Here is a 24,635-nt window from a genome sequence, read left to right as displayed (position 1 = left end):
TTTTCTAATTTCTTTTAAAAGCAAGATTCATAATAGTTATTATATGCATAGTTGAAATTCATCATGAAATGTCAGATTAAGGTTTATTTAGCAATGAATTTCTGCCAAAGCATCAGAACGTGTTATGAATCAGACAGTTAAAGTGGCTGTTGCATGAAATAAGTGTGGCAAATATGCCTTATGTGTGTTCTTTAAAATGGTAGAGAGTTGGCTACTAAATTCCAGTGTGATCAGTAACCACAGTTAACATGGTCTGCCATTTAGTGCCCTAACTAAGGTACCCCTTATGTATTTCAGTTATCATTCTTATGTCATTGGATTTGTTGTGCCAAATCAGAAGGAACTGACTGAACTAGCACGAAAGAAAGGACTCACTGGGACTTGGGAGGAGTTGTGTAACAGTAGTGAAATGGAAAACGAGGTACTTAAAGTGCTATCTGAAGCTGCTATTTCAGGTGAGTGAGAGTGTTAACTGGTTGGAAACTGAGATGGGAAGAGAATACTTAAACTTGTTTTTGTTACAAGGGCTTAGGTTACATTTCTGCTCAGAAAACAATCATATTTTCCTACCATTAGTCAGGAGAAGAACATGCTTGTCACCCCCCGTTCAAGCCCCTCTGGGGACACACAAGGCCACCATGCCTGCCCCTGATGTACACGTATCAGAATGTTCTCTTCTCACAGCTTCTGTTTTCCGGGTTGGCCCTTCCTCCACTCTGCTCTGCTGTTTCCAGGGCCCTGCTGGGCTTCCCAGATACCCCAGCCCACAGGGAGCCATCCAAGACTCTCTCTACACTGTTAGTGTGGTGGTGGTTGGCTGTACTCACGTGACCTCTCCCCCTTGTGTGTGTGTGTGTGTGTGTGTGTGTGTGTGTGTGTGTGTACTGTGGAGTGGGCAGAGAGACGTAGTTTGATATTCTTGGTTTAATAAAGCCAGCTATGCTCTCTGGGGCATCAGCGTTAAGTAGGATATAAGTGTGCATTTTTATTCTCCTTAGATATGTCATTTAAGATTATGAAAAATGTAAATCTCATTTAATCAGATGAAATTATTCTGACCCTTTATTTCAGCAGTAATTATGTTTTGTAGCATGTCAGTCTGAATGTAATTTCCAGCTTTTCTAGGTAACTCAAAATCTTTGCACTGATGTTGAATTAAGTTTAGGTTTCTAATTAAAGTTAGAAACCTATATTGTTTCTCAGTAAGGTGAATACTGAAACAAGCATAATTTAAAATTTATATACTTTATAAAATTTATTTTTAAAAAATATATGTTAACAGACATATAATTTACACACCAAACAGCCATTTAGCCTACAATAGTTTTTTAGTATGTTGGCAGAATTGTACACATTGCCATATCAGCTTCAGGTTGTTATGACATCATTGTCTTTGTCATCACCTCAAAAAAGAAATACTGTGTCCATCAGTAGGCACTCCTCATCATACCCCAGACCTCTTAGTCCTGGGAAGCCACTGATCTTTCTGTTCCTATAGATTTGCCTGTTCTAGAGATTTTATATAAGTCGAACCATGTAGTACATGGGTTTTTGTGACTGGTTTCTTTCACTTAGCATGTAATGTTCAGCTCTATATTTTTGTCCTAGTGTGTACCAACACTTCATTTCCTTTTATTGCCAAATAATATTTTGTTATCCATTCATCAGTTAACACCTAGGTCACTTCTACTTTTGGCTATAAATGATATGTTGCTGTGAACATTTGTGCACAAGTTTTTGTGTGGATCTGCTTACTCATTTCTTTTGGGTAGACACCTGAGTAGAATTGATGGGCCTCTGCCAACTTTGTTGACTCTTTTGAGGAACTGCCAGGCTATTTTCCAGAATATGTTTTTTTCTAAATATTTTAGACTATTTTTTAAAATGGTGGCACCATTTTCCATTCCCTCTCAAGTTGTATGAGAATTCCAGTTTCTCCATCCTTACCAACACTTGTTAATCCTTTTAATTCTGGCCATCCTGATTGGTGTGAAGTGGCCTCTCATTGTGGCTTTGATCTGTATTTCAGATGGTGGTTTATGATTTTGAGCATATTTTCCTGTATTTATTGGCCACTGTATGTATTCTCTGGAGAAATGGCTGTTCAGATTCTTTGCACAGTTTTTAAGTGAGGTTATTTGTCTTTTTATTATTGAGTTTGTTGCTGTTCAGTCACTTAAGTTGTGTCCAACTGCTTTGTGACCCCATGCACGGTTCATGCCATGCTCCTCTGTCCTCCACTGTCTCCTGGAGTTTGCTTAAATTCATGTTTGTTGAGTTGGTGATACTATCTAACCATCTCATCCTCTGTCACCCTCTTCTCCTTTTGCCCTCAGTCATTCCCAGCGTCAGGGTCTTTTCCAGTGAATTGGCTCTTCGCATCAGGTGGCCAAAGTATTGGAGCTTCAACTTTAGCATAATCTTTCCTATGAATATTCAGGGTAGTTTTCCTTTAGGATTGACTGGTTTGATCTCCTTGCTGTCCAAGGGACTCAGGTTTCTCCAGCACCACTATTCGAAGGCACCACATTCTTTGGCATTCCCCCTTCTTTATGGTCTATCTCTCACATCTGCACATGACTACTGGTAAAGCCGTAGCTTTGACCTTTGTCAAAGGACACATGGACCTTTGTCAGCAAAGTGGTGTCTCTGCTTTTTAATATACTGTCTAGGTCTGTCATAGCTTTCCATCCAAAGAGTAAGCGTCTTTTTATTTCATGGCTGCAGTCACCATCTGCAGTGATTTTGGAGCCCAAGAAAATAAAATCTGTCACTGTATGGGTCTTTATATATTCTAGATGCAAATCCGTTATCAGGTATGTGATTTGTAAGTATTTTCTCCCATTGTTTGGGTTGTATTTTTACTCTCTAGATGGTATCCTTTGAAGTATAACAGTTTTAATTTTTATAAGGAACAGTTTCCTTTTTTTCGTTTGGTTGCTTGTGCTTCACATTTGAGAAGCCGTTGCCTAATCTAATTTACAAAGAAATACTTTCTTTATTTTCTTCTAAGAGTTTTGTAGTTTTTGTCCTTGTATTTGGGTCCTTAATCCATTTTGAGTTAATTTTTATATATGATGTGAAGAAGGGATCCAGCTTCATTTTTAAGCCAAGTCTGTATTCAATTTACACCTGAGAAACAGAGTCAGTAGGTTAAATATATTTAACTAGAGAAACTTTTAAGGTAGGGAGTTGGTTTCCCTTTTCACTGGGGGCTGGCTGGACAGAACTGGCAATCTATAGGACAGACTTGAAAAAGTGGACTGCAGTCTTAGGCAGGGGTCAAAGTCCTTGTCAGTGGGCAGCATTGCTGCTTTTTTGAGGGGCGCCTCAGCTCTGCTCTCAAGGTCTTTGAACTGACTTAGCCATATCTATAAACCACTTTCAAAGGAACACCTACATTAGTGTTTAATTGAATAACTGGGAACTCCAGCCTAGTCCAGATGATGCATAAAACCACCACAGTCCTCTTGTTGTCAGCTTGGCACCCACATACACTTCCTTAAACCGTAGTTAATTTCCAAGTAAAGACAGTGACAAAGTCAGACTGTCACCTAACGTTGTACAGTTATCTTGTGTGCAACTGAAAATGCATGAACTTGTTCTCCAGATGTGTTTGCACACCCCTGAGTGATTTTTTTTAACTCTGCTACTTTGCTATCCTGTAACTTAAATACTGTGATATAAAGTTAACTTATTAATGTATTATGACAAGAGAATGAGGGGAAGAAAGCAAAAGATATTTGCTTACCATATATATACAAACATATTCACATCAAAATAAGGAAGAAATACTCATAGTTTTTATTAGAGTCCCCATTTCTCCAACTGGTCATGTGATTGTTGCTGTGTTCATTTTTCTAAAATCTGGTGTAGCTGGTATTGCTGTTCCCAGCGTCGTTTTGAGCCCGATCGCGGAGTGCAGTGCTGAGTGTTTGTAGCTGAGCATGGGCTTCCAGGGCTTGCCTGTGAGCCTCCGCGCATCTCAGTGCTGTCAGGCTCGGGTCCCTTCATGTTCGGTCCCTTCCGTACTGCTTTTTCTCATGGTGGCTTTTCCAATTAGAAACCACTCCTGAAATACTTGTAATCTTTGAAGAATAAAACTTTGTTATTTGAGTTAATATATCATTTTTGTTCCCAAGGCACTTATATCTTGAACTTAGTTCTTTTAAAATATATGTATTATTATGGCTAAGTGTTTACCCTTTTCCCAATAGTATAGCAGTTGAGAGCAGAAACTATTCATTTTTGTATTTTAAAACAATGTTTACTAAAGCATTTTACACAATAATTTTTGCTGGTAAATATTTGTGAAACAAGCACTGGAAAAGTAAATCAGCCTTAATAAGGAAATGTGCTTCTTCAGATCTCACCCCCTGCACCCCCAATCCTTCCCCTCTTAAGGGTCTCCTTGGTGTGAGCAGTGTGAGAAACACAGTGGGGAGCCCACCGTGACTGTCCTGGCTCAGTCACTAGATTTCTGTTTTACCTTGATTATTTCTTAAAGTGATTTTTAGACAATTAATTATTTTGTTTTTGGCTGTGCTGGGTCTTTGTTGCCGTGTGGGCTTTTTCTCTAGTTGCAGAGAGCTGGGGCTGCTCTGTTCCAGCACGTGTGAGCTTCTCATCACGCAGGTGTCTCTGCCGTGGCTTCGCTGTGGTGGTGCATGGGCGTAGGGTGCTCAGGTTTCGGTAGTTGCAGCTCCCGGGCTCCAGAGCGCCGGCCCAGTGGTTGAGGCGCAGGGGCTTAGTTGCTCTGAGACGTGGAATCTTCTGGAGCAGAGATGGACCCTGTGTCTCTTGTGTTGGCAGGTGGATTCTTTACCACTGAGCCACCAGGGAAGCCCTCTAAAGTGGTTTTTTAAAAACAGATTCAAAAGAAAACAAATAGGTATAAGATGAAAAGTGACACTTCCTTTTTTTTTAACCCTGGATACTAGCCCCTCGAGGCATATGGTTTATTTTATCTGTATCCTCATCCTACATATCTAGTTGCATGTAAGTTTATGTAGTGTTCAAACACAAAGCAAAATGATTTTTTTAAACCTAATAGTATATGGCAAGTATCTTTATATACCCATACCAATAGATCTAACTTATTTTTAATGAATGAATTGTGTACATTTTATGCCTATATCATAATTTACCCAATTCATTCTGTTGATGGACATGTAGATTTTCTAAACAGTTTTTTGCTATTATAATTCTTATATATATATACTGTGTTTTGCTTCTGGTATTTCTGAGGGATAAATTGCTTAGAAGTGAGATTTATTAGCTGTAGGTTTTACATTTTGATGGGTACGTGGAGTCTGAGGAAGTTAAAACTATTTGCTAAGAATTTTAATTGTATCTTTTTCATGACTTTGTGTTTACTTTTTAATTTCTTTTTTCCACCATCTCAGCAAGTCTGGAAAAGTTTGAAATTCCAGTAAAAATTCGTTTGAGCCCTGAACCGTGGACCCCTGAAACTGGTCTGGTGACAGATGCCTTCAAGCTGAAACGCAAAGAGCTTAAAACACATTACCAGGCGGACATTGAGCGAATGTATGGAAGAAAATAGTTATTCTCTTTCAGCATCAGTTTGCTGCAGGGAGCTCAGATCAAATAGGAAAATACTTGAAATGCATGTCTCAAACTGTGAGGCAGAGTCCATTCCTCATATTAAACCTAAACTGTTATTTCTCATGACATCACCATTTTTAACTGACAGGATTAGTAAAATATTAAGACAGCAAACTTGTGTCTGTCTCTTCTTTCTTCCCCTCCTCCAGTTTACTTTACCACCTAGGACTGCACTTGTCAGCATGAGGACTTTTATGAATCATATTGGGGAACAGTGATTTTAAAACCTCAAGTTTTTAAACATGATTTATATGTTCTATATAATGTTCAGTTTGTAACTTTTTAAAGTTTGGATGTATAGAGGACTAAATAGGAAATATAAGAATTGGTTATTTGGGGGGCTTTTTTACTTACAGTATTTAAAATGCTAGGGTATGGATGTGAAATTATGTAAATTTCATTCAAATGCTTATGAATCAAATCATTGTTGAACTAAAGATTTGTTGCTGTGTAATTATTGTCTTGAATGCGTTTGAGAGAAATAAATATACCCATACTTCTGTTTTAAGAAATTGAGACCTTGTGAATATATGCCTCACAGTGTCTTCTTTATATATTTATTTTTTCGTAGGGAAAAAAATGAAGTTGCGTTGGTGCCGCATGAAACAAAATAGCAATAGAGAGTTGTGGTTTCATAGTAAAGAAGGAAACGCAGCAAGGGCGTCCCCAGTGGGTCGTTAATTTCTAGTGGCTGACCAACAAAATAGCTAGTCTGCTAGTTAGCTATGGAAACTAGGAAAACATCTAAATTTTTAGAATTGGAACAATTCTAAAAGTTAAGGTAGAATTTAAAAACAATAAATGAAAGGATGGAATGTTATTCTTTATTTTCACTGACCACAATATATATATACATTGAATTGTCTGTGATGATGCCATGTTACTGATGGAAAGCTATTTCTCATTTTACCTTTAGTCGAACTGTGTAGTGAAACATCTCATATTAAAATAAGGATTATTTTCTTGGATAGTTTGCACTGGGTGTATGTGTGTTAGGCACTGTAAAGTGTCTGTTGGTGGCTTATTAAAAATGCACCTTATTTTTTCTACCATAACCTTTCTACACTAGAAAATGAAATAATATAGAATGCTCCTAATAGTAGCATTCTTACTATGATACATGAGAATTTCACTTTATAATGAGGTGAGTTAATTTGTAGATTTTTCATGTCATCGTGGAAATTGTTTATGATTCTGAAAACATTGTATTATAGTATGTCTTTTTATATGTATTGCTTGCCTATTATTAAGAGTAATATTGCACCAATTAAGATGTGTTCAGATTAGGATGTAAAAAAATCATAGATACAATGTTTTTCATGTCATATTAGGTATCTTTTTGAGTCTCAGTTACTTTAGGCACCAAAAGGCAAAACAAAAATACATATATATGAAGAGATACAAACATAGATTTGTGTAAGATATGAGAGAGTTGTGGACCTGCACCCTTGGTTTCTGGTCATTTTAAGAACACATATTTGGAGATACTGCAATACAGTATTTTTTGTTTTAAACTTTTCTTGTATTCTCGTATATATTTGTATTATGTTTTGAATGCTTTTCTTGTCATAGTTTAAATTTTCAGAGTTTGAAAAAACTGCCAAGAAGAAGTAAAAATAGGAAAAATTAAATGGAGTCTCTAAAATGTTGTGATCTGAAAATTAAAGTCACCTTGGGTGGAGAGAATTTGTTTCTGATGCTTTATCTTTAGAATAATTATTTGCTTTCAAATGATGTTTGGAAAGTAGAAAAAACGGTTTGGTGTTTCAAAGGAGAGATGTCAATATAATTGTGACTTGAAATAGTGGCAGATGAATATGTAGCTTATCACTGATTCAGAATAAAAGTTATTTTTCAGAAACATCTAATAATGCTGGCTTAATCTGTACACAGTCCTGTTTTTCTCACTTTTTATGGTTCCTGGCATTCCTAAAATATCAGATACCAAGTGTCAGATGACACGGCAGAAATGAGATTAAGTAGCATCCCCTTTCCAATTACTTTAATCCAAACTATCTCTAGTGACTTGGAAACTGGTATGTTTTAATATTATCCTTTCAAGAATAAAAAGTTGGTTGATTTGAAAAAAAAAAGGAGGGGGGGCTACCCAACAACTATAATTTGAATATAAGAAAAAGAAATACTGGTTTAACTAGAAGAACTTGAAACTTCCAAGAATCATCTAACAGTCTATTTTCAGATATGTGTATCAATTCTAAACAGAATGTTTTCTGAGAACTGTTGTTTTCTGGAAGTAAGCTATATAGAGAATTGTTGAATCTCTCCTGTAACAATGTTACTTATTCCCGACTCTGCAATCCCATGGACTGTAGCCTGCTGGGCTCCTCTCTCTGTGGGATTTTTCAGGCAAGAATACTGGGTAGGTGGCCATTTCCTCCTCCAGGGGATCTTCCCAACCCAGGGATTGAACCCATGTCTCCTGCATTACAGGCTGATTCTTTACCTCTTGAGCTATCAGGGAAGTCCAACAATATGTCTAGCAGTTTACAATCAGGTAGATGGGTGGCCAGCTCTGCTCTGCGATAGACGCCCACCCCAATCCCCCTTCCCCTCTCCCCATGTCCTTTCCTGCTGGTATTTCTTAGCTTAAACTTCATTAGAAAGTTTTTATTGACAACAGAACAAAACAAAGTGTTAGCTACTTTCCGAATACTACTTGGTTTAAGTAATGAATTTGCTGTCCATGATCTCTAAAGCTTGATGTTTTTTCAGCAATGTTTAATCTGGAATGACTTTGTTTCCAAAATACACAAGATTTTATAGTTTTAAACAATTATTCCCTGTGGTACAACTTTGAAACGTAAGAAATCTCTGTGTAGGTTCATTGGTGGTAAGAATTATGTATATCTGTGATGTTTTAGAGGAGATGCACTTTTAAGCAATGTACATAATGGACCACACTGGGATGTATTGTACACTTTATATACTGAAAATCGGTTCACTGAATTCATTTTCAGTGTTTTCTCGGTTATTGCTCTTTGTGCCTGAAAGAGTGCACATCAAAAAGAAGCAAGATAGCTGTTATGTGGTATGGACTATAGATTTGTGACTTGACATGAAGTTTGGAAGAATAAAGATAGGTAAAAAAAGTTTCTGATATTAAAACTCAATATTTTGTTTTTCCAAAGAAAGAAAAGCTCTCTCCATAAAACTTAATTGGCATCCTGAAATACTTATTGAAAAAGGCGTTAGGGGGATTGTCTGTCTTGGGCTGGCAATCCATTTGAAGGGAGACTTGATTCCAGAAGTTCTGTTCTTGATATATTTTGCCAGCATCTGTCCTCACTTGCCCTGAGCCCTCAGCCCTTCCTGTCCTCCCTTGGGTTTTGACAGCACGAGAGCCATGCTGTCTGCTAAGTCTGTAGTGATAAAAGGTTTTCTGCATATAAGTGTTTACATAGCATAAAGTCTTGAGATGATAAAGTTTGGCATTAGAATTTGTGGGGTTAAAGCAGTTCAGTTGCTCAGTTGTGTCTGACTCTTTGTGACCCCATGGACTGCAGTATGCCAGGCCTCCCTGTCTATCACCAACTCCTGGAGTTTACTCAAACTCATGTCCATTGAGTCGATGATGCCATCCAACCATCTCATCCTCTGTTGTCCCCTTCTCCTCTTGCCTTCAATCTTTCCCAGCATCAGGGTCTTTTCCAATGAGTCGGTTCTTCACATCAGGTGGCCAAAGTACTGCAGTTTCAACTTCCACATCAGTCCTTCCAATGAATATTCAGGACTGATCTTTAGGATCTCCTTGCAGTCCAAGGGACTCTCAAGAGTCCTCCAATACCACAGTTCATCAATTCTTCGGTACTCAGGTTTCTTTATAGTCGAAATTGCACATGCCTACATGACTAATGGAAAAATCATAGCTTTGACCAGACAGACCTTTGTTGGCAAAGTAATGTCTCTGCTTTTTAATATGCTGTCTAGATTGGTCGTAGCTTCTCTTCCAAGGAGCAAGCGTCTTTTAACTCCGTGGCTGCAGTCACCATCTGCAGTGATTTTGGAGCCCCCCAAAATAAAGTCTCTTACTGCTTCCACTATTTCCCCATCTATTTGCCATAAAGTGATGGGACCAGATGCCATGATCTTAGTTTTCTGAATGTTGAGTTTTAAGCCAACTTTTTCACACTCCTCTTTCAGTTTCATCAAGAGGCTCTTCCGCTTTCTGCCATAAGGGTGGTGTCATCTGCATATCTGAGGTTATTGATATTTCTCCCGGCCATCTTGATTCCAGCTTGTGCTTCCTCCAGCCCAGCATTTCTCATGATTTACTCTGCATATAAGTTAAATAAGCAGGGTGACAATATACAGCCTTGATGTACTCCTTTCCTGATTTGCAAAGTGGCAGCAATAAAATAGCTAGATTTTGTGCTAACGTTGAATCCTGGGGTTGTGGGAGGAAGTGTTCTGTCCTGCCTGATGTCTCAGAAACCTGCCTTCAGCTGCCATTTATGTTGGCTTCTGATAAGACTGGGTATAAGTACCTTTGTACTAACTTAAGCTTTCGTAAAAAGTAGGTCCTTGAATGTAGTCTTGTAACTAATAGAACATCTGGGGAACTTCAATGTTTGTTTTATTTGAATCAGTTTAAAAAAATTATTGTGCCTAATTCCTGTCATTAGCTTTGCTCGAATTATTAAACATAGGTAGCTTAATGTTTATATCATCCTAAATACACCTTATACTTTTAGGGTGAGATCGCTAGGTTATGGAAAGATTCTTCTGACATAACCTATAAAAACAGCAGGCTATATACCAATGTAGCCTGATTTGAGTCATGAAAATAGGTTATTCTTCTATTGGATTCCCCCCAAACTACTGCTGTCTCTGATTCCCTTCTCTGGTTCATGTGCAGCTTGCAGACTGTAAGGGCATGTCTGTTTAGAAATCATTTCTCATCCCAGGACCTTGACATGGGACTGACTTTTATGAACAGATTCAAGTGTTTAAATTATTACGATGCATATGTGTGTCTATGCTTAATGTTACATGCATTTTTCTAGTCCCTCCAGGCTTCTAAAAACAGCCTTCAGCAAACCCCCATCAACGCCCCCTTTGAATACTGTTCACTTTGGTGGGATTCATTCAGCAGCAACTTCCACCATCTGGTTGGGGTTCAGGCTGGGTTGGAAAGGGAGGGTGCTGATGTATAAGACATTAATAACACCCTAACAGCCCAGCCGTGCGTGCCCTGGGATCCAACTGCCCCCTCCACCCCGCCCCCATCCTGTGGAGAGCCCACCCCAGGCCCCCCGCACCCTTTGGGTACTTCCCAGACAAGCCCAGGGCATGCTCCTCTCCTTTGCTTATGTACTTGGCCTGCCCTGCAAAATAGCCCTCTGCTCAGCTGTAGAGCTGACGCCAGCATCACTTACCCACCTCTGGGTCTCAGGGACTTTTGCCTCAGGAGGAGTGCAAGACCTTGGGGAATAAAAGAAAAAGAAAAAATTCCCACAAATGTAGAAAAGATAGCTATTCTATAGCCAGTCACAAGTAGCCACCAGAATACGACTTAAACCTGTTCAGCTGATCAATAGTTCATCTTATTTTGAAAAACAAAATTGAGTAGAAGCTGAAAATATTCTTTTTCTTTTTCTGCCCATTAATTCCACTTCTAGGCATCGAAGAAAATACCTGAGATGTGGCTTGAGAGTTCCTGCAGGAAGACCTTTGTTATGTTGTTTATAGTAATACCTAAATGGCTAGGTGTTACATAACATTCATCTGACTGATTGTATAAGTAAGGAAAGTATTACTACCGCTTCTTATATTTAATATTATGCATTATTTGGGAAAAGAAAGTGGGAATAAAAATTCAGTAGGTCCTTCTGGTCATGAAATTGTGTATGTATATGTATGTACAAATGTGTGTGTATGTGTTGTGTGTATACTGCATTAGAGAAGAGCCTGGAAGGAAATGTGCTCACGTGGTGGTTTATGAAGTGTGACTACTTAGTTTTCTCTTCATATTCTATTAAAAACTTTTTACAATGGCGTTACTTACTGCCGTCATAAAAATCCAAGCTTATGAGAACAACTGATGGCTCAGCAGTAAAGAATCTGCCTGCAATGCAGGAGATGCAGGTTAATCCCTGGGTTGGGCAGATCCTATGGAGAAGGAAATGGCAACCCACTCCAGTGTTCTTGCCTAGGAAATCCCATGAACAGCGCAGCCTGGTGGGCTACAGTTCATGGAGTCGCGAAGAGTCAGTCACAGCTTAGTGACTAAACCATCACCATGAGAACAACTAGTTTAAAGCTTTATTTTTCTGATTCTGGCAAAATTAATAATTTTTAAGAATGAAGGCAAGAAATTGTCTCATGTTTTGGTAAAGAACTAACCAGAAACGTGTATTTTCTAATCTGGTATTTATATTAGTGTCCTAGGGCTGTCATAAAATAGTACCACAGATTGGGTTATTAATGCAACAGGAATCATTCTCACATGATTCTGGAGGTGTCAGCTGGGCCGGGCACCTTCCTTGTCTCTGTTTCTGGAGGTTTGCGTGATGTGTGGCATTCCTTGACAGGTAGATGCACCCTCCAATCCTCTGTCTTCACATGGCATTCTCCCCAAGTCTCATCATCTTCTGGGCCCAAATTTCCTCTTTTCATAAGGACTTGGTCCTATTGGGTTAAGGCCACCCTAACGACCTCTTCTTAACCAGACCATCAGTGATGTCTCTGTCCCCAAATAAGCTCCCATTGGCTTTCCTGGTGGCTCAGTCGGTAAAGAATCCGCCTGCAATGCAGGAGACCCAGGTTTGAGCCCTGGATTGGGAAGATCCCCTGGAGAAGGAAGTGGCTACCCACTCCAGTGTTCTTGCCTGGAGAATTTCATGGAATGAGGATCCTGGCAGGCTACAGTCCATGGGATTGCAAAGAGTTGAACACTGCTGAAGCAACTTCAATTTCCTTTTCTTCTCTGAGGTTTAGGATCTAGGACTGTAGTGCATCTTTTTTTTGGGGGGGGTGCGGGTGAGGGGGGACACAGTTCAGCTTGGAGCTGAATTTGGGTGTTTTTTGGAATGCTTTCTTCAACTACACTCTTGCTTATCAGTCTTGTTCTGCTTGTTCTATCTTTATATTGTGATATGTGAGTACTTGCTCCTATCTTCCACCCTTACATTAAAAAAAAAAAAAAGTCCCCTGGTAGTTCCTTCCCTCTTTTGGATAGCTTTATTTTCATGTCCTTCATCTGATTTTTTCCTCTTATTTACTGTTTCCTGACTCTATTTGAGTTTTACCATAACTGAATTCTGTGGACATTTTTGTCCTTCAAGCAGACCTTTTCTAGGCCCTTCATGTACATAGGCCCTTCATCCAATAGATCATATCCATCCTTCTCCTTCCCCTCTAATGTACAACTTTATCAGTATCAGGTCAGATGGTACATTGTTTTTCAGATCATCCATTTAAGTAAGTGTAGATAATTCGCTAATATGTTCTTTTAAAAAAAAATTTGTTGGAGACAGTTGCTTTACAATGCTGTGTTAGTTTTTGCCGTATAGCAAAGTGACCCAGTTATCTGTACATTTACCACTCTTTTTAGATTTCCGCCCCATTTAGGTCACCACAGAGCATCAAGTAGTTTCCTACGCCGTACAGCCGGCTCTCACTCATTACCTATTTTGTACACAATAGTGTATGTATGTTAATCCCAATCTCTTAATTTCTTCCCCCTCCTTTTGGTAACCATAAATCTGTGGGTCACAGATACAGAGAATTTGCTAATCTTTAAAAGCAGCTGCCACAAGAAATGGAAAATCAAGAGAGATGGTACTTTCCTCTTTTTCCTGAAAGCAAAAGTTCTCGTTGGCCTTTTGGTTTTGTCTTTGGCGGATTTTCTGATTCTGATTCTCAGCACAGGCGTGTCCTTGTCATGTCTCCTCTGTCCCCAGGCCAGTGGCCTCCCCTGCAGTGGTGACACCAAACATCTTTAAAGGACCTGACTGTGGCTCCATCCTACTGAGATACTCTATTTTTTTTTGGGGGGGGGCACTTTTTAAAAGAGAAAGTTTCATTTGAAAGTAATTACAGACATAAAATATTGGGAAAATGTTTTTAAAGAATGGCTGATTTAACAGATGAATTTACACTCATTATAAAATTTCTAGCAATTCAGAAATATAAACTGAAAATGAAAACCCTTCATTTACACACAGAATGTTTTAAGAGCATGTTATGGGCTGAATTGTATCCAACCCCCTCCCCCAACCCTGCACTCCACCCCCACCCCCGACCCCCAACCAATTCATATGGTGAAGCCCGTGTGTTCTCAGCACTTCAGAATGGGACTGTTTGGAGACAGGGCCTTTAGCAAGGTAATTAAAATGAGGCCTTTAGAGTGGGCCTTTCCTATAGCTCAAATGGTAAAGAATCTGCCTGCAATGCAGGAGACCTGGGTTCAATCCCTGGGTCAGGAAAATCCTCTGGAGAAGGGAATGGCAATCCATTCCAGTATTCTTGCCCAGAGAATCCCGTGGACGGAGGAGCCTGGTAAGCTACAGTCAAAGGGTCGGGAACAACTGAGTGACCAACACTACCACTAATCCAGCATGGCTGGTGTCCTTCTAAGGAGAGATTAGGACACAGACACACACACACACAGGGAAGAACATGAGACAAGCCAAGAAGAGAGGCTTCAGAAGAAAAAGCCTTGCTGATACCTTGACCATTGATGTCCAGCCTCCTGAATTGTGAGAAAATAGATTTTGGTTATGGTATGTGTTTTAGCAGCCCTAGCAAGCTAGCTAGTATAGAACAAAATTGGACCACAGTGTATATCTTGGAACTAGCCTTTTCATTGCGAGTGGACAATGATCATCTTCCTAGGTCAGTACACATAAGTTTGGTGATGGTTTAGTTGCTAAGTCCTGTCTGCCAGGCTCCTGTGTCTATGGGATTTCCCAGGCAAGAATACGGGAATGGGTTGTCATATCCTACTCCAGGGGACTCTACACATGGAATCTCCAGATGGTCAGTACCAAAATCAGATTGATTATATTCTTTGCCACTGAAGATGGAGAAGCTCTATACAATCAGCAAAAACAAGACCTGGAGCTGACGGTGGCTCAGATTATCAGCTCCTTCTTACAAAATTCAGGCACAAATTGAAGAAAGTGGGGAAAACCACTAGGCCACTCATGTATAACCTAAATCAAATCCTTTATGATTATACAGTGGAGGTGACAAATAGATTCTAGGGACTGCATCTGGTAGACAGAACACAGAAAGAACTATGGACAGAGGTTTGTGACATTGTACAGAAGGTGGTGACCAAAACCATCCCCAAGGAAAGGAAATGCAAGAAGGCAAAGTGGTTGTATGAGGAAGCCTTACAAATAGCCAAGAGAAGTGAAAGGCAAAGGAGCAAAGGAAAGATATACCCAACTGAACGCAGAGCTCCAAGGAAGAGTAAGGAGAGATAAGAAAGCCTTAAGTGAACAATGCAAAGAAATAGGAAAACAATAGAATGGGAAAGACTAGAGATCTCTTTAGGAAAATTAGAGATACCCAGGGAACATTTCATACAAAGATGGCCACAACAAAGGACAAAATCGGCAAGGACCTAACAGAAGCAGAAGAGATTAAGAAAAGGTGGCAAGAATATACAGAAGAACCATACAAAAAAGATCTTAATGACCCAGATAACCACAAAGATGTAGTTACTCACCTAGAGCCAGACATCCTGGAGTGTGAAGTCAAGTGGGCCTTAGGAAGCATTACCATGAACAAAGCTGGTGGAGATGATGGAATTCCAACTGAGCTATTTCAAATGTTAAAAGATGAGGTTGTTAAAGTGCTACACTCATTATGCCAGCAAATTTGGAAACTGAGCAGTGGCCATAGGACTGGAAAAGGTCAGCTTTCATTCCAGTTGCAAAGAAAGGCAATGCCAAAAAACGCTCAAACTACCGTACAATTGTACTCATTTCACATGCTAGCATGATTATGCTCAAAATCCTTCAAGCTAGGCTTCAGCAATATGTGAACTGAGAACTTCCAGATGTACAGGCTGGATTTAGTAAAGGCAGAGGAACCAGAGATCAAATTGCCAACATACGCTGGATCATAGAAAAAGCAAGGAAATTCCAAAAAATCATCTACTTCTGTTTCATTGACTACGCTAAAGTCTTTGACTGTGTGGATCACAACAAACTGTGGAATATTCTTAATGAGATGGGAATGTCAGACAACATTACCTTTCTTCTGAGAAACCTGTATGCAGGTCAAGAAGTAACAGAACTGGACATAGGACAAAGGACTGGTTTCAAATTGGGAAAGGAGTATGTCAAGGCTGTATTTTGTCAACCTACTTATTTAACTTATATGTGGCATATATCTTGTGAAATTCTGGGCTGGATGAAGCACAAGCTAGAATCAAGATTGCTGGGAGAAGTATCAATAACCTCAGACATGCAGAGACGCTACCCTTATGGCAGAAAGTGAAGAGGAACTAAAGAGCCTCTTGATGAAGGCTTTCACCTTCATCAAGGAGGAGAATGAAAAAGCTGGCTTAAAACTCAACAGTCAAAAAACTAAGATCATGGCATCTGGTCCCATCACTTCATGGAAAATAGATGGGGAAAAAGTGGAAACAGTGTCAGGTTTCATTTTCTTGGGCTCCCAAATCAATGCCAACAGTGACCACAGCCATGAAATTAAAAGATCCTTGGAAGAAAAGCTATGACCAACCTAGACAGCATACTAAAAAGCAGAGATATCACTTCGCCGACAAAGGTCCGTCTAGTCAAAGCTATGGTTTTTCCAGTAGTCATGTATGGATGTGAGAGTTGGACCATAAGAAGACTGAGTGCCGAAGAACTAATGCTTTTGAGCAGCGTTGCTGGAGAAGACTCTTGAGAGTTCCTTGGACAGCAAAGAGATCAAGCCAGTCAATCCTAAAGGAAATCAACCCTGAATATTCATTGGAAGGATTGATGCTGAAGCTACAATATTTTAGCCTCCTGATGGGAAAAGCCGACTCATTGGAAAAGACCCTGAGGTTGAGAAAGAGTGAGGGCAAGAGGAGAAGGGGGCGACAGAGGATGAGATGATTGGATGGCATCACTGGCTCAATGGACATGAGTTTGAGCAAATTCAGGGAGATAGTGAAAGACAGAGAAGCCTGGCATGCTGCAGTTCATGAGATTGCAAAGAACTGGACAAAACTTAGCAACTGAACAACTCCAGGGGATCTTCCAGACCCAGGGATATAACCCACCTCTCTTGCATTGCAGATGGTGTCCTGAATTGGAAGGTGAATTCTTTACCGCTAAACCACCAAAGGGAAGGAAGTGAGCCACTATGGACCCTGTGTTGGGTTAGGATTTTTGGTCATGTGTTCCCTCCCTCCATCCCTCCCTTTTCTCCCTGATTATAAATCATAATTTCATATGCCTTTTGAGTAATTCTGTTTCCTAGGAAATAGACTAATAATAACAGAAAGCCCAATACTGTTTCATGAATCAAGCAGAAGAGGAGCACATAGGTATTTTCTGTAGAACTTGAGGCAGCCTTGCTGTCATGTATCTTGCCTTCCCTCCTCTGCAGCATTTATGGGAAGTGGCCCAGGGCTGCGTGGGGATAACTGATGCTTCTGTCTGCAACCGTCTGCCATCCCTTCTCCTCCCATGAATCTGCAGCCCTGTGATGCTGTCCACTATGCCTGTGGATGGTCCCCAACTGTGGTTTCTCATTTTCCTGAAGGGACAGAGACAGAGCCCATCTCTTGCAGACTGAGGGGACTCTGGGAAGCAGGAAAGTCTATTTCCAGAGGCAGAGAGAATGGTGGACACAGAGGCATTGTAGCAAGATACCCACGGCTACTGGTCACCTCCCTGCCTGTGATGTTGAAACCGATGATGGTCCTTGGGTACCACACGTTGGCTATGTGCAGACAGGAAAACGACTGTTATGCCCGATGTCCGAATCCCTGAGTGGGAAGAGAGAAGGCTTCCAAGACAATGCAACTCGCAGGAAGGGAAGTTTATTACTGACTCGAGTCAGGACTCCCCGCCGCAACCAGCGCAGTGGTGCGGGTCAGAGAGCCCCGAGCCCAAGCTGTTACACAAATTTATAGGGTGAGAAGTGGATTGGTTACACATTTGCAAAGCAATTTCATTGGTCAATACTTTGGCGCGCGCGGGACTTTCCTGGGGGTTTCCGCCCCGTTCCTAATTTCCTAATTGGCAAACATCGGTGAAAGCTGATTGGTCCTAATTGGCAAACAGTGGTCATTGTTAAGCGAAAGCTACCTGATAGTAGGAAGGCCTACTCCTAATCTAAATTGCGTTACTTCTGCTCGCCTCACAACGATGATACCCTTAGAATGGAGCTTTGTTAACTTTGGTTGAGAGTGGGCAATCTAGCTATCCTGTTCCTGACATGTCAGTCATTCTAGTAGTTTCTATTTTGGGTTGCATCTGATGATGAGAGCCACATTTTCCATTAAAATTTTCCATCCACTCATTTCCTTTTTTTTTTTTTTTTAAAAAAAAAAACAACTTTATTGAGGTATAATTCATATACCATAAAATTCACCCATTTTAAGTGTGTAATTCAATGATATTTAGTCAATTTATAGAGTTGGGCAACCACCACCACAATCCAGTTATAGAGTGTTTCTCTGACCTCATAAAGATGTCCCACTCTCATTTATAGCCATTCTGAGGGCTTCTTTTGCTCCCTCCTGCCTCCATCCTGGAATTTTAAATTCTTTCTCAAGGAAGGGGTCAGAATTTGCACTGTGGACCCTCTGGGACTTCCTTCTCTGTTAGTATGGCATCAGTGCAAACAATCTGGCTGTTGGTTTTCTAAACTCCGTGGCTTCAGAAGCTGGCTCCTTCAGGGAGACCTCAGACACCTGCCGCCTCGCCCCTGGCGACTTCACCCAGAGCTCTTGCTACAGGGGACAGACACCCACTGGAGCCCCAGAAGGTTCCCCTGCTGCCTCCGCCCAGTCTTTCTATGGGGCTCTTTCACCTTGATGGGCTTCCCAGGGGGTGCTAATGGTAAAGAACCTGCCTGCCAAGGCCGGAGACACAAGAGACGCAGGTTGATCCCTGGGTTGGGAAGATTCCCTGGAGAAAGGAATGGCAACCCACTCCAGTGTTCTTACCTGGAGAAGCCCATGGACAGAGGAGCCTGGTAGGCTAAAATCCATAGGGTTGCAAAGAGTCGGTCACGACTGAAGTGACTGAGCACACACGCACGCTTTCACCTTGATGGGGAGATTCTGGGGGAGGAAAGAGGTGGCATGTCCTTGGGTACCACAGACAGACTTCTCTGGGTTCATGGTCAGCGCAGACCTCCCCACGATGCCCTCCCACTCTGCCTGGGGGCGTGCTGGTGGGTGGCTTTGCTTCTGTGGCTTCTCCCGCCTCATGAGGCTGCACCGTCATCTTCCCCCGATCTTTCTTCCGGTTTTAGCAGCCCTGGGAGTGGTTTGCCAGTTCTGCTGTTGAGCAGAACACCCGCAGACGAAGTGTCTCCCCCACCCCACCTCAGCAGGCAACCCCAGACCCCTCTTCTCCGTCCCACTTCATGTAGTTGTTCGTTTGCAAAAGTCGCCAAGCAGACATGCCTCTTGTGAACTGTAGTGTGGACTGAGATCCTCTCACCAGGAATGGGGCTCCTTGAGCTGAGCTACATAGAATCTAAAATCTTTGTTTTCCCTGGGCACTTGGTCTGAGAGGGTAACAGGCAAGAAGGCCAGGGGTCTCCAAATGGAGGAAAGAGGCTGTAAGTGCCAGACGTTTTTATCTCTCTTAAGCGGCAGGAAGAAACAAACCAGCGATCTGTTTTTCCTTCTCTATACAAATTTAAAAGGAGGTTTCTCTTAACATTCTGTGTTGCCATGACACCTGGTCTCACCTAAAGCTAACTACTCTCAAACTTTGAGTTAACCAATACATTCCTTTTTCGTATGGAAATGTTGTCTTAAGCTATGTTAATGAACCCCAGACTCTATCTTCAAGTTGGTTCCGCCAAACGGCCTAACTTACTTACTCAGGTATTGTTCCCCTAATCTATGTAAACGGAACTATTTGTTGGTATTCTGCCCTTCTACAAGATTCAAGTCAATCGTTTTATGGCCTGGGATGAATTATCTGATGCCATTCTAAATTTTATGACATTCCTTTCATTTCATTAACAGACTGTGAGTGACTATATAACATACAGCTAAAGACTAGGAGGGGGGTACTCTTTTGCCCCCTTCTGATGCCTATGTCAGAAGCTTTCTCTATACTTTAATAAAACTTTATTACACAAAAGCTCTGAGCGATCCAGCCTCGTCTCTGGCCCCGGATTGAATTCGTCTCCTCCGGAGGCCAAGAATCCCGCGTCTTACCGTTCAGCAACAACCTTTCAGGTCCACAGCAATCCCTTCACCTCTTGTTTGGGTACTTCACACACCAGTGCTCCACATGCCTGCACAATCCTGAGACTGAGAAAGATTGAGACTCAGAGACATTAAGTCAACTAGACATGGTCACATAGCAGAGATACTCACACACAAACGGGGCCTGTCTGCAGATGGGAATGTAACGAGGCTCATGGAGGAAATCTTGTACCCAACACAGGGGTATAGATTAAAATGAAGCTATAATCCTGTGATGGACTATTATGTGGTTATTAAAATCCCTCTATTTAAAATTATTTAGGGCTTCCCTGGTGGCTCTGTGATAAAGGATCTACCTGCCAATGCCAGAGATAATTAAAAAAAAATTATTTTAATTGGAGGCTAGCTACTTTACAATATTGTAGTGGTTTTTGCCATACACTGACATGAATCAGCCATGGGTATACATGTGTCCCCCATCCTGAACCCCCTCCCGCCTCCCTCCCCATCCCATCCCTCAGCATTGCCCCAGAGCACCGGCTTTGAGTGCCCTGTTTCATGCATCGAACTCGGACTGGCGATCTATTTCACATATGGTAACATACATGTTTCAATGCTATTCTCTCAAATCATCCCACCCTCGCCTTGTCCCACAGAGTCCAAAGAGACACGGGTTTTTAATCTCTGGTCCGGAAAGATCCCATGTGCCATGGAGCATCTACGCCCATGTGCCACAGCTACTGAGACTGCCCTCTAGAGTCCAGGAACCGCAACTACTGCGCCCACAGGCCGCAATTACTATAGCCCACACTCCTAGAGCCCATGCTTCGCAACAGACAACACCACAATAAGCCAGTGCACAACAATTAAGGACTAGCCCTCCTGGCGGCAAGTTGAGAAGCCTGTGCAGCAGTGAAGACACAGAACTGCTAAAATAAATACATGAACAAAATTATGCAATGATTTAATTGAGCAACTGAGCCAGTTACAAGCTATGGGGGAAAAAATGGAGCTTATGAACACACAGAGTGACAAGTTCAGCCCAGCATGGGATGTGTAACACCCATTCTCACTCCACAGAACAGTGCACGTTATAAAGCACATGCAAACAAAAAGGAGAATGAGGATAAAGAGAATGAATAAGAGAGATAATAATATCATAGACAAATATAAATACCATATGGGCTCCTGGAAGCATAGCTCCCCTCTGGCACCACTCCCCTTACATTTCTAGGTCTTTCTTCAGCTTCCCTGTGTGGGTGCACCTCCTTCTAGCCAGCCATTTAAACAGACAGGGTTGCTCCGGCTCAGCCTCTAGCCCTCTTCTCTCCCTAGGTGATCTTGTCCAAGCCCCAGACTTCATTATCAAAACACACGGGGAACCCATACCCAGGTGGCGCTAGTGGTAAAGTCCCCATCTGCCAATGCAGGAGACTTAAGAGATGTGGGCTGGATCCCTGGGTCAGGAAGATCCCCTGGAGAAGGGCAGGGCAACCCACTCCAGTATTCTGGCCTGGAGAATCCCAGGGACAGAGGAGCCTGGTGGTCTACAGTTCATGGGGTTGCAAAGAGCTGGACATGACCAAAGTGACTTAGCACGCACACAATCCACACACTGCCCTCCCCAGCCGTCTTCCCTGAATACCAATCCAGACTCTGTTTCCTGAACAACTCTATTTAAATGTCCCAAAGCACCTCTAAATTAAACCCGTAATGATCCTGTCCATAGAACAAGCTTGGCTCTTTCACCATGCTCTCTCTTAGTGAATACAACCATTTATCCATCTAGCATGACCTGGGTGTCATCTTGGGCTTCTCCCTCACACTTATTTCCGCTAGTCAAGTAGGCACCAACTCCTGTGTATCTCACCTTCTAAATCTCTCTTGAATGATCTGTATCTCCATCTCTATTACCACCACCATAGTGCAGTCTGTCAACAACAACCACCTCAATTGTGAAAATAGCCTCCTCACAGGTCTTTCTGTGTTCATTTTCTATACTCCTGATTCTTCCCACACTGCTACCAGATTGATCTTTCCAAAACATAAATCTAATCATGCCTTAAATAAAAGTCTTATTGAGGTATAATTCACATACCATATAATTTACCCATTTAAAGCATAAAATTCATGCTTTTTAATATATTCACAGAGTAGTGCAAACATCGCCATGATCTAATTTTAAGCATATTTCCATCACCCTCCAAAGAAACTACATATCTGTTAGCAGTGACCTTCCATTATGGTATATTCCTAGCCCTAAGTGACCACTAGTACATTCTGTCTCTGTGGATTTGGCTATTCTGGACATATTCTATAATCATACAGCATGTGGTCTTTGGGGACTGGCTTCTTTTACTTAGCATACAGTTTTCAAGTTTCATCCATGTTGTAGCATTTATCAGCCTCAGCTGAATGAATGAGTGATGGACTTGGGACCTGAGGACGTTGTGGGTGAATTCTACTCTGGCACCAACCAGCTTCGTGACACAGTTGTCCCTCAGTTTTCCTCTGGAATTGGATCCAAGACTCCCTCAGATATCAAAACCCACGGTGTTCAAGTCTCTTATATACAATAGCATGGTATTTGCATAAAATCTGCACAATCCTCCTGTATACTTTAAACCATCTCTTGGTTACTTTACCAGTCATTAGGTAAATGACTGGCAAATGACATATTCAAGTTCTGTGTTTTGGAACTTCCTGGAACTGTTTCGGAATATTTTCCATTGGTGGTTGGTTGAATGTGTGGATGTGGAACCCATGGACACAAAGGGCTACTTTCTCCCAGGCTGAGTGTCCTGATCCATAAATGAGAGCTATAAGCTGGCTGTGGTGATTCCACTGGCTACAATATATGGGAGCTTAGATTAGTACCTGGAGATGCTGATGCTAGGGAAATGGTCTGATTCTATGCAGTTTCCGTGGGCACAAACCATGCTTTTTCCTGGTCTAAACTCTTGCTTACGGGTCTTGGGTGATTTCTACTTATCCCCATCGGTCAGAATCTGGCACATCCTTCCAGGGTGAGATGAAAACTCCCCTCTTTTTGCCATCTTTCTTAACTACCTGAACCCTTAGTGATCAGTCCCACCTCTGACTTCTCACTGTATTGTATTACTTCTTTGATAATTTCTTCTTCTACGTGTTTTCTGTTTCTCTTTTTTTCTAGAAGTCTTGTTAGTCTGATATTAGATTCATGGATTGGTTTTCTAGATTTGCATCTTTTTAAAAAAAAATAGCTTTATTTATTTATATACTTATTTTCAGCTGTGCTGGGTCTTCGTTGCTTTTTGGAACTTCCTGGAATTTTTTTGGAATATGTTCCATTGGTGGTTGGTTGAATCTATGGATGTGGGACCCGTGGATACAAAGGGCTGACCGTATTGCTTCTTTCTTTGCTTTTTCCTCTAGTTGCAGGGAGCAGGGGCTACTCCAGTTGTGGTGTGCGGCCTTCTAATTGCTGTGACTTTTCTTGTTGCAGAGCCGGGCACTAGGCCCGTGGGCTTCAGGAGTTGTGGCTCCTGGGCTCCAGAGAGCAGGCTCAGGTGTTGCGGTACATGGGCTCAGTCACAGTGTGAGATTTTCCCGGACCAGGGATCAAACCTGTGTCTCCCACACTGGCAGGCGAATTCTTACAACCAGGGATGCCTCTCTGCTATCTTTTATTTCATCTTTTTTATCTCTAGTATTTTGGACCTGATTCTGGTAAAGTTATCAGGGTTTTATTTTCCAACTCTTTTGATGATTTGTTCTGTTGACTGTTAAAATAATTTTATAGCTCTTATTTTGGTCTATAATTTTCCTTAATTTATTTAGTTTTATAATGCAGTTACTAATTAGAGTTTTCTTTTCTTTTTTTTTTTTAGTTGTCCTCTATACCCCATTTTTCTTTAAATTGGTTGGAGTCATTAAAAAATAAAGGTTTTTATCCTGAATGGCTGGTCATCCTTGTGTTCATTCAAATTAAAGTGTGAGGCAATAAAAATGTCCTGTGTGTGGGCAGTACCTGTCAACTGGGGGGCCTTGGAGATTTAGGGCATCCTAAATGCCAGAATGCAGAGATGTTTCTAGGGGGGCCATTTGATTTGTTTTGAGGAGAACTCTCTGGTGTTTAGACTGGGGAATTGGGTGGGTGGGGAATGCTGTCTGGCTTCCAGGCGTTTTAGATGAGTGCAGTGGGGCATAGCAACTGCTTCTTGAACATACCTTCATTTCACTACGTTCGTCACTCCTGCTGTTTCTGAGTTCTGAACCTCACTGGGGATTGTCTATTGGAAGAATAGACAATCTTTTTTTTTTTTTTCTTCCCTGAAATGGATGCCTTTCCACACAGACTCACCAGGCTGTGATTTCTTCTTCTTTTCATTTTAACATGCCTTCAGCCACCTTTTAACTTCCAGAGCTGTGTTGAGTTATCATTAAGCTCCCCCCACCCCTTTTTATTTTCTTCACTGTTGCTGGTTCATGTCCACTTAAAATTTCTGGTTACCATTTTAACAAAAACTCAGGAAAGAGAAGGAGTTAAATATATTTGACCTTTCATATAGAACTTTCTATGCTATTTATTTAATTCGCTGTTCAAGTCAACATAGTTTTCTGCTTATGAGACTGGGTTTTTAAAAATGAAAAACTGGATTGT

General features: G+C 41.3%; 1 protein-coding gene across 3 annotated transcripts in view; it reads left to right on the top strand.

The window, feature by feature from the left end:
- ACSL3 (acyl-CoA synthetase long chain family member 3) overlaps nt 1-7,488 on the top strand; it is a 75,489-nt gene extending 68,001 nt beyond the window's left edge. For all 3 annotated transcript variants that reach the window (XM_043444748.1, XM_043444747.1, XM_043444749.1), the window contains 2 exons: nt 298-455; nt 5,406-7,488. In XM_043444748.1, coding sequence (XP_043300683.1) covers nt 298-455; nt 5,406-5,563 — 316 coding nt within the window. In that variant the 3' untranslated portion in view covers nt 5,564-7,488. The remainder of the gene's footprint in view (nt 1-297; nt 456-5,405) is intronic.
- The last annotated feature ends 17,147 nt before the right edge of the window (nt 7,489-24,635 follow it).

The sequence above is a fragment of the Cervus canadensis genome, chromosome 24, assembly GCF_019320065.1.
Source record: "Cervus canadensis isolate Bull #8, Minnesota chromosome 24, ASM1932006v1, whole genome shotgun sequence".
NCBI lineage: Eukaryota > Metazoa > Chordata > Mammalia > Artiodactyla > Cervidae > Cervus > Cervus canadensis.
Note: the sequence above shows the minus strand (reverse complement) of the source record. Positions and strands in the feature narration are given on the sequence as shown.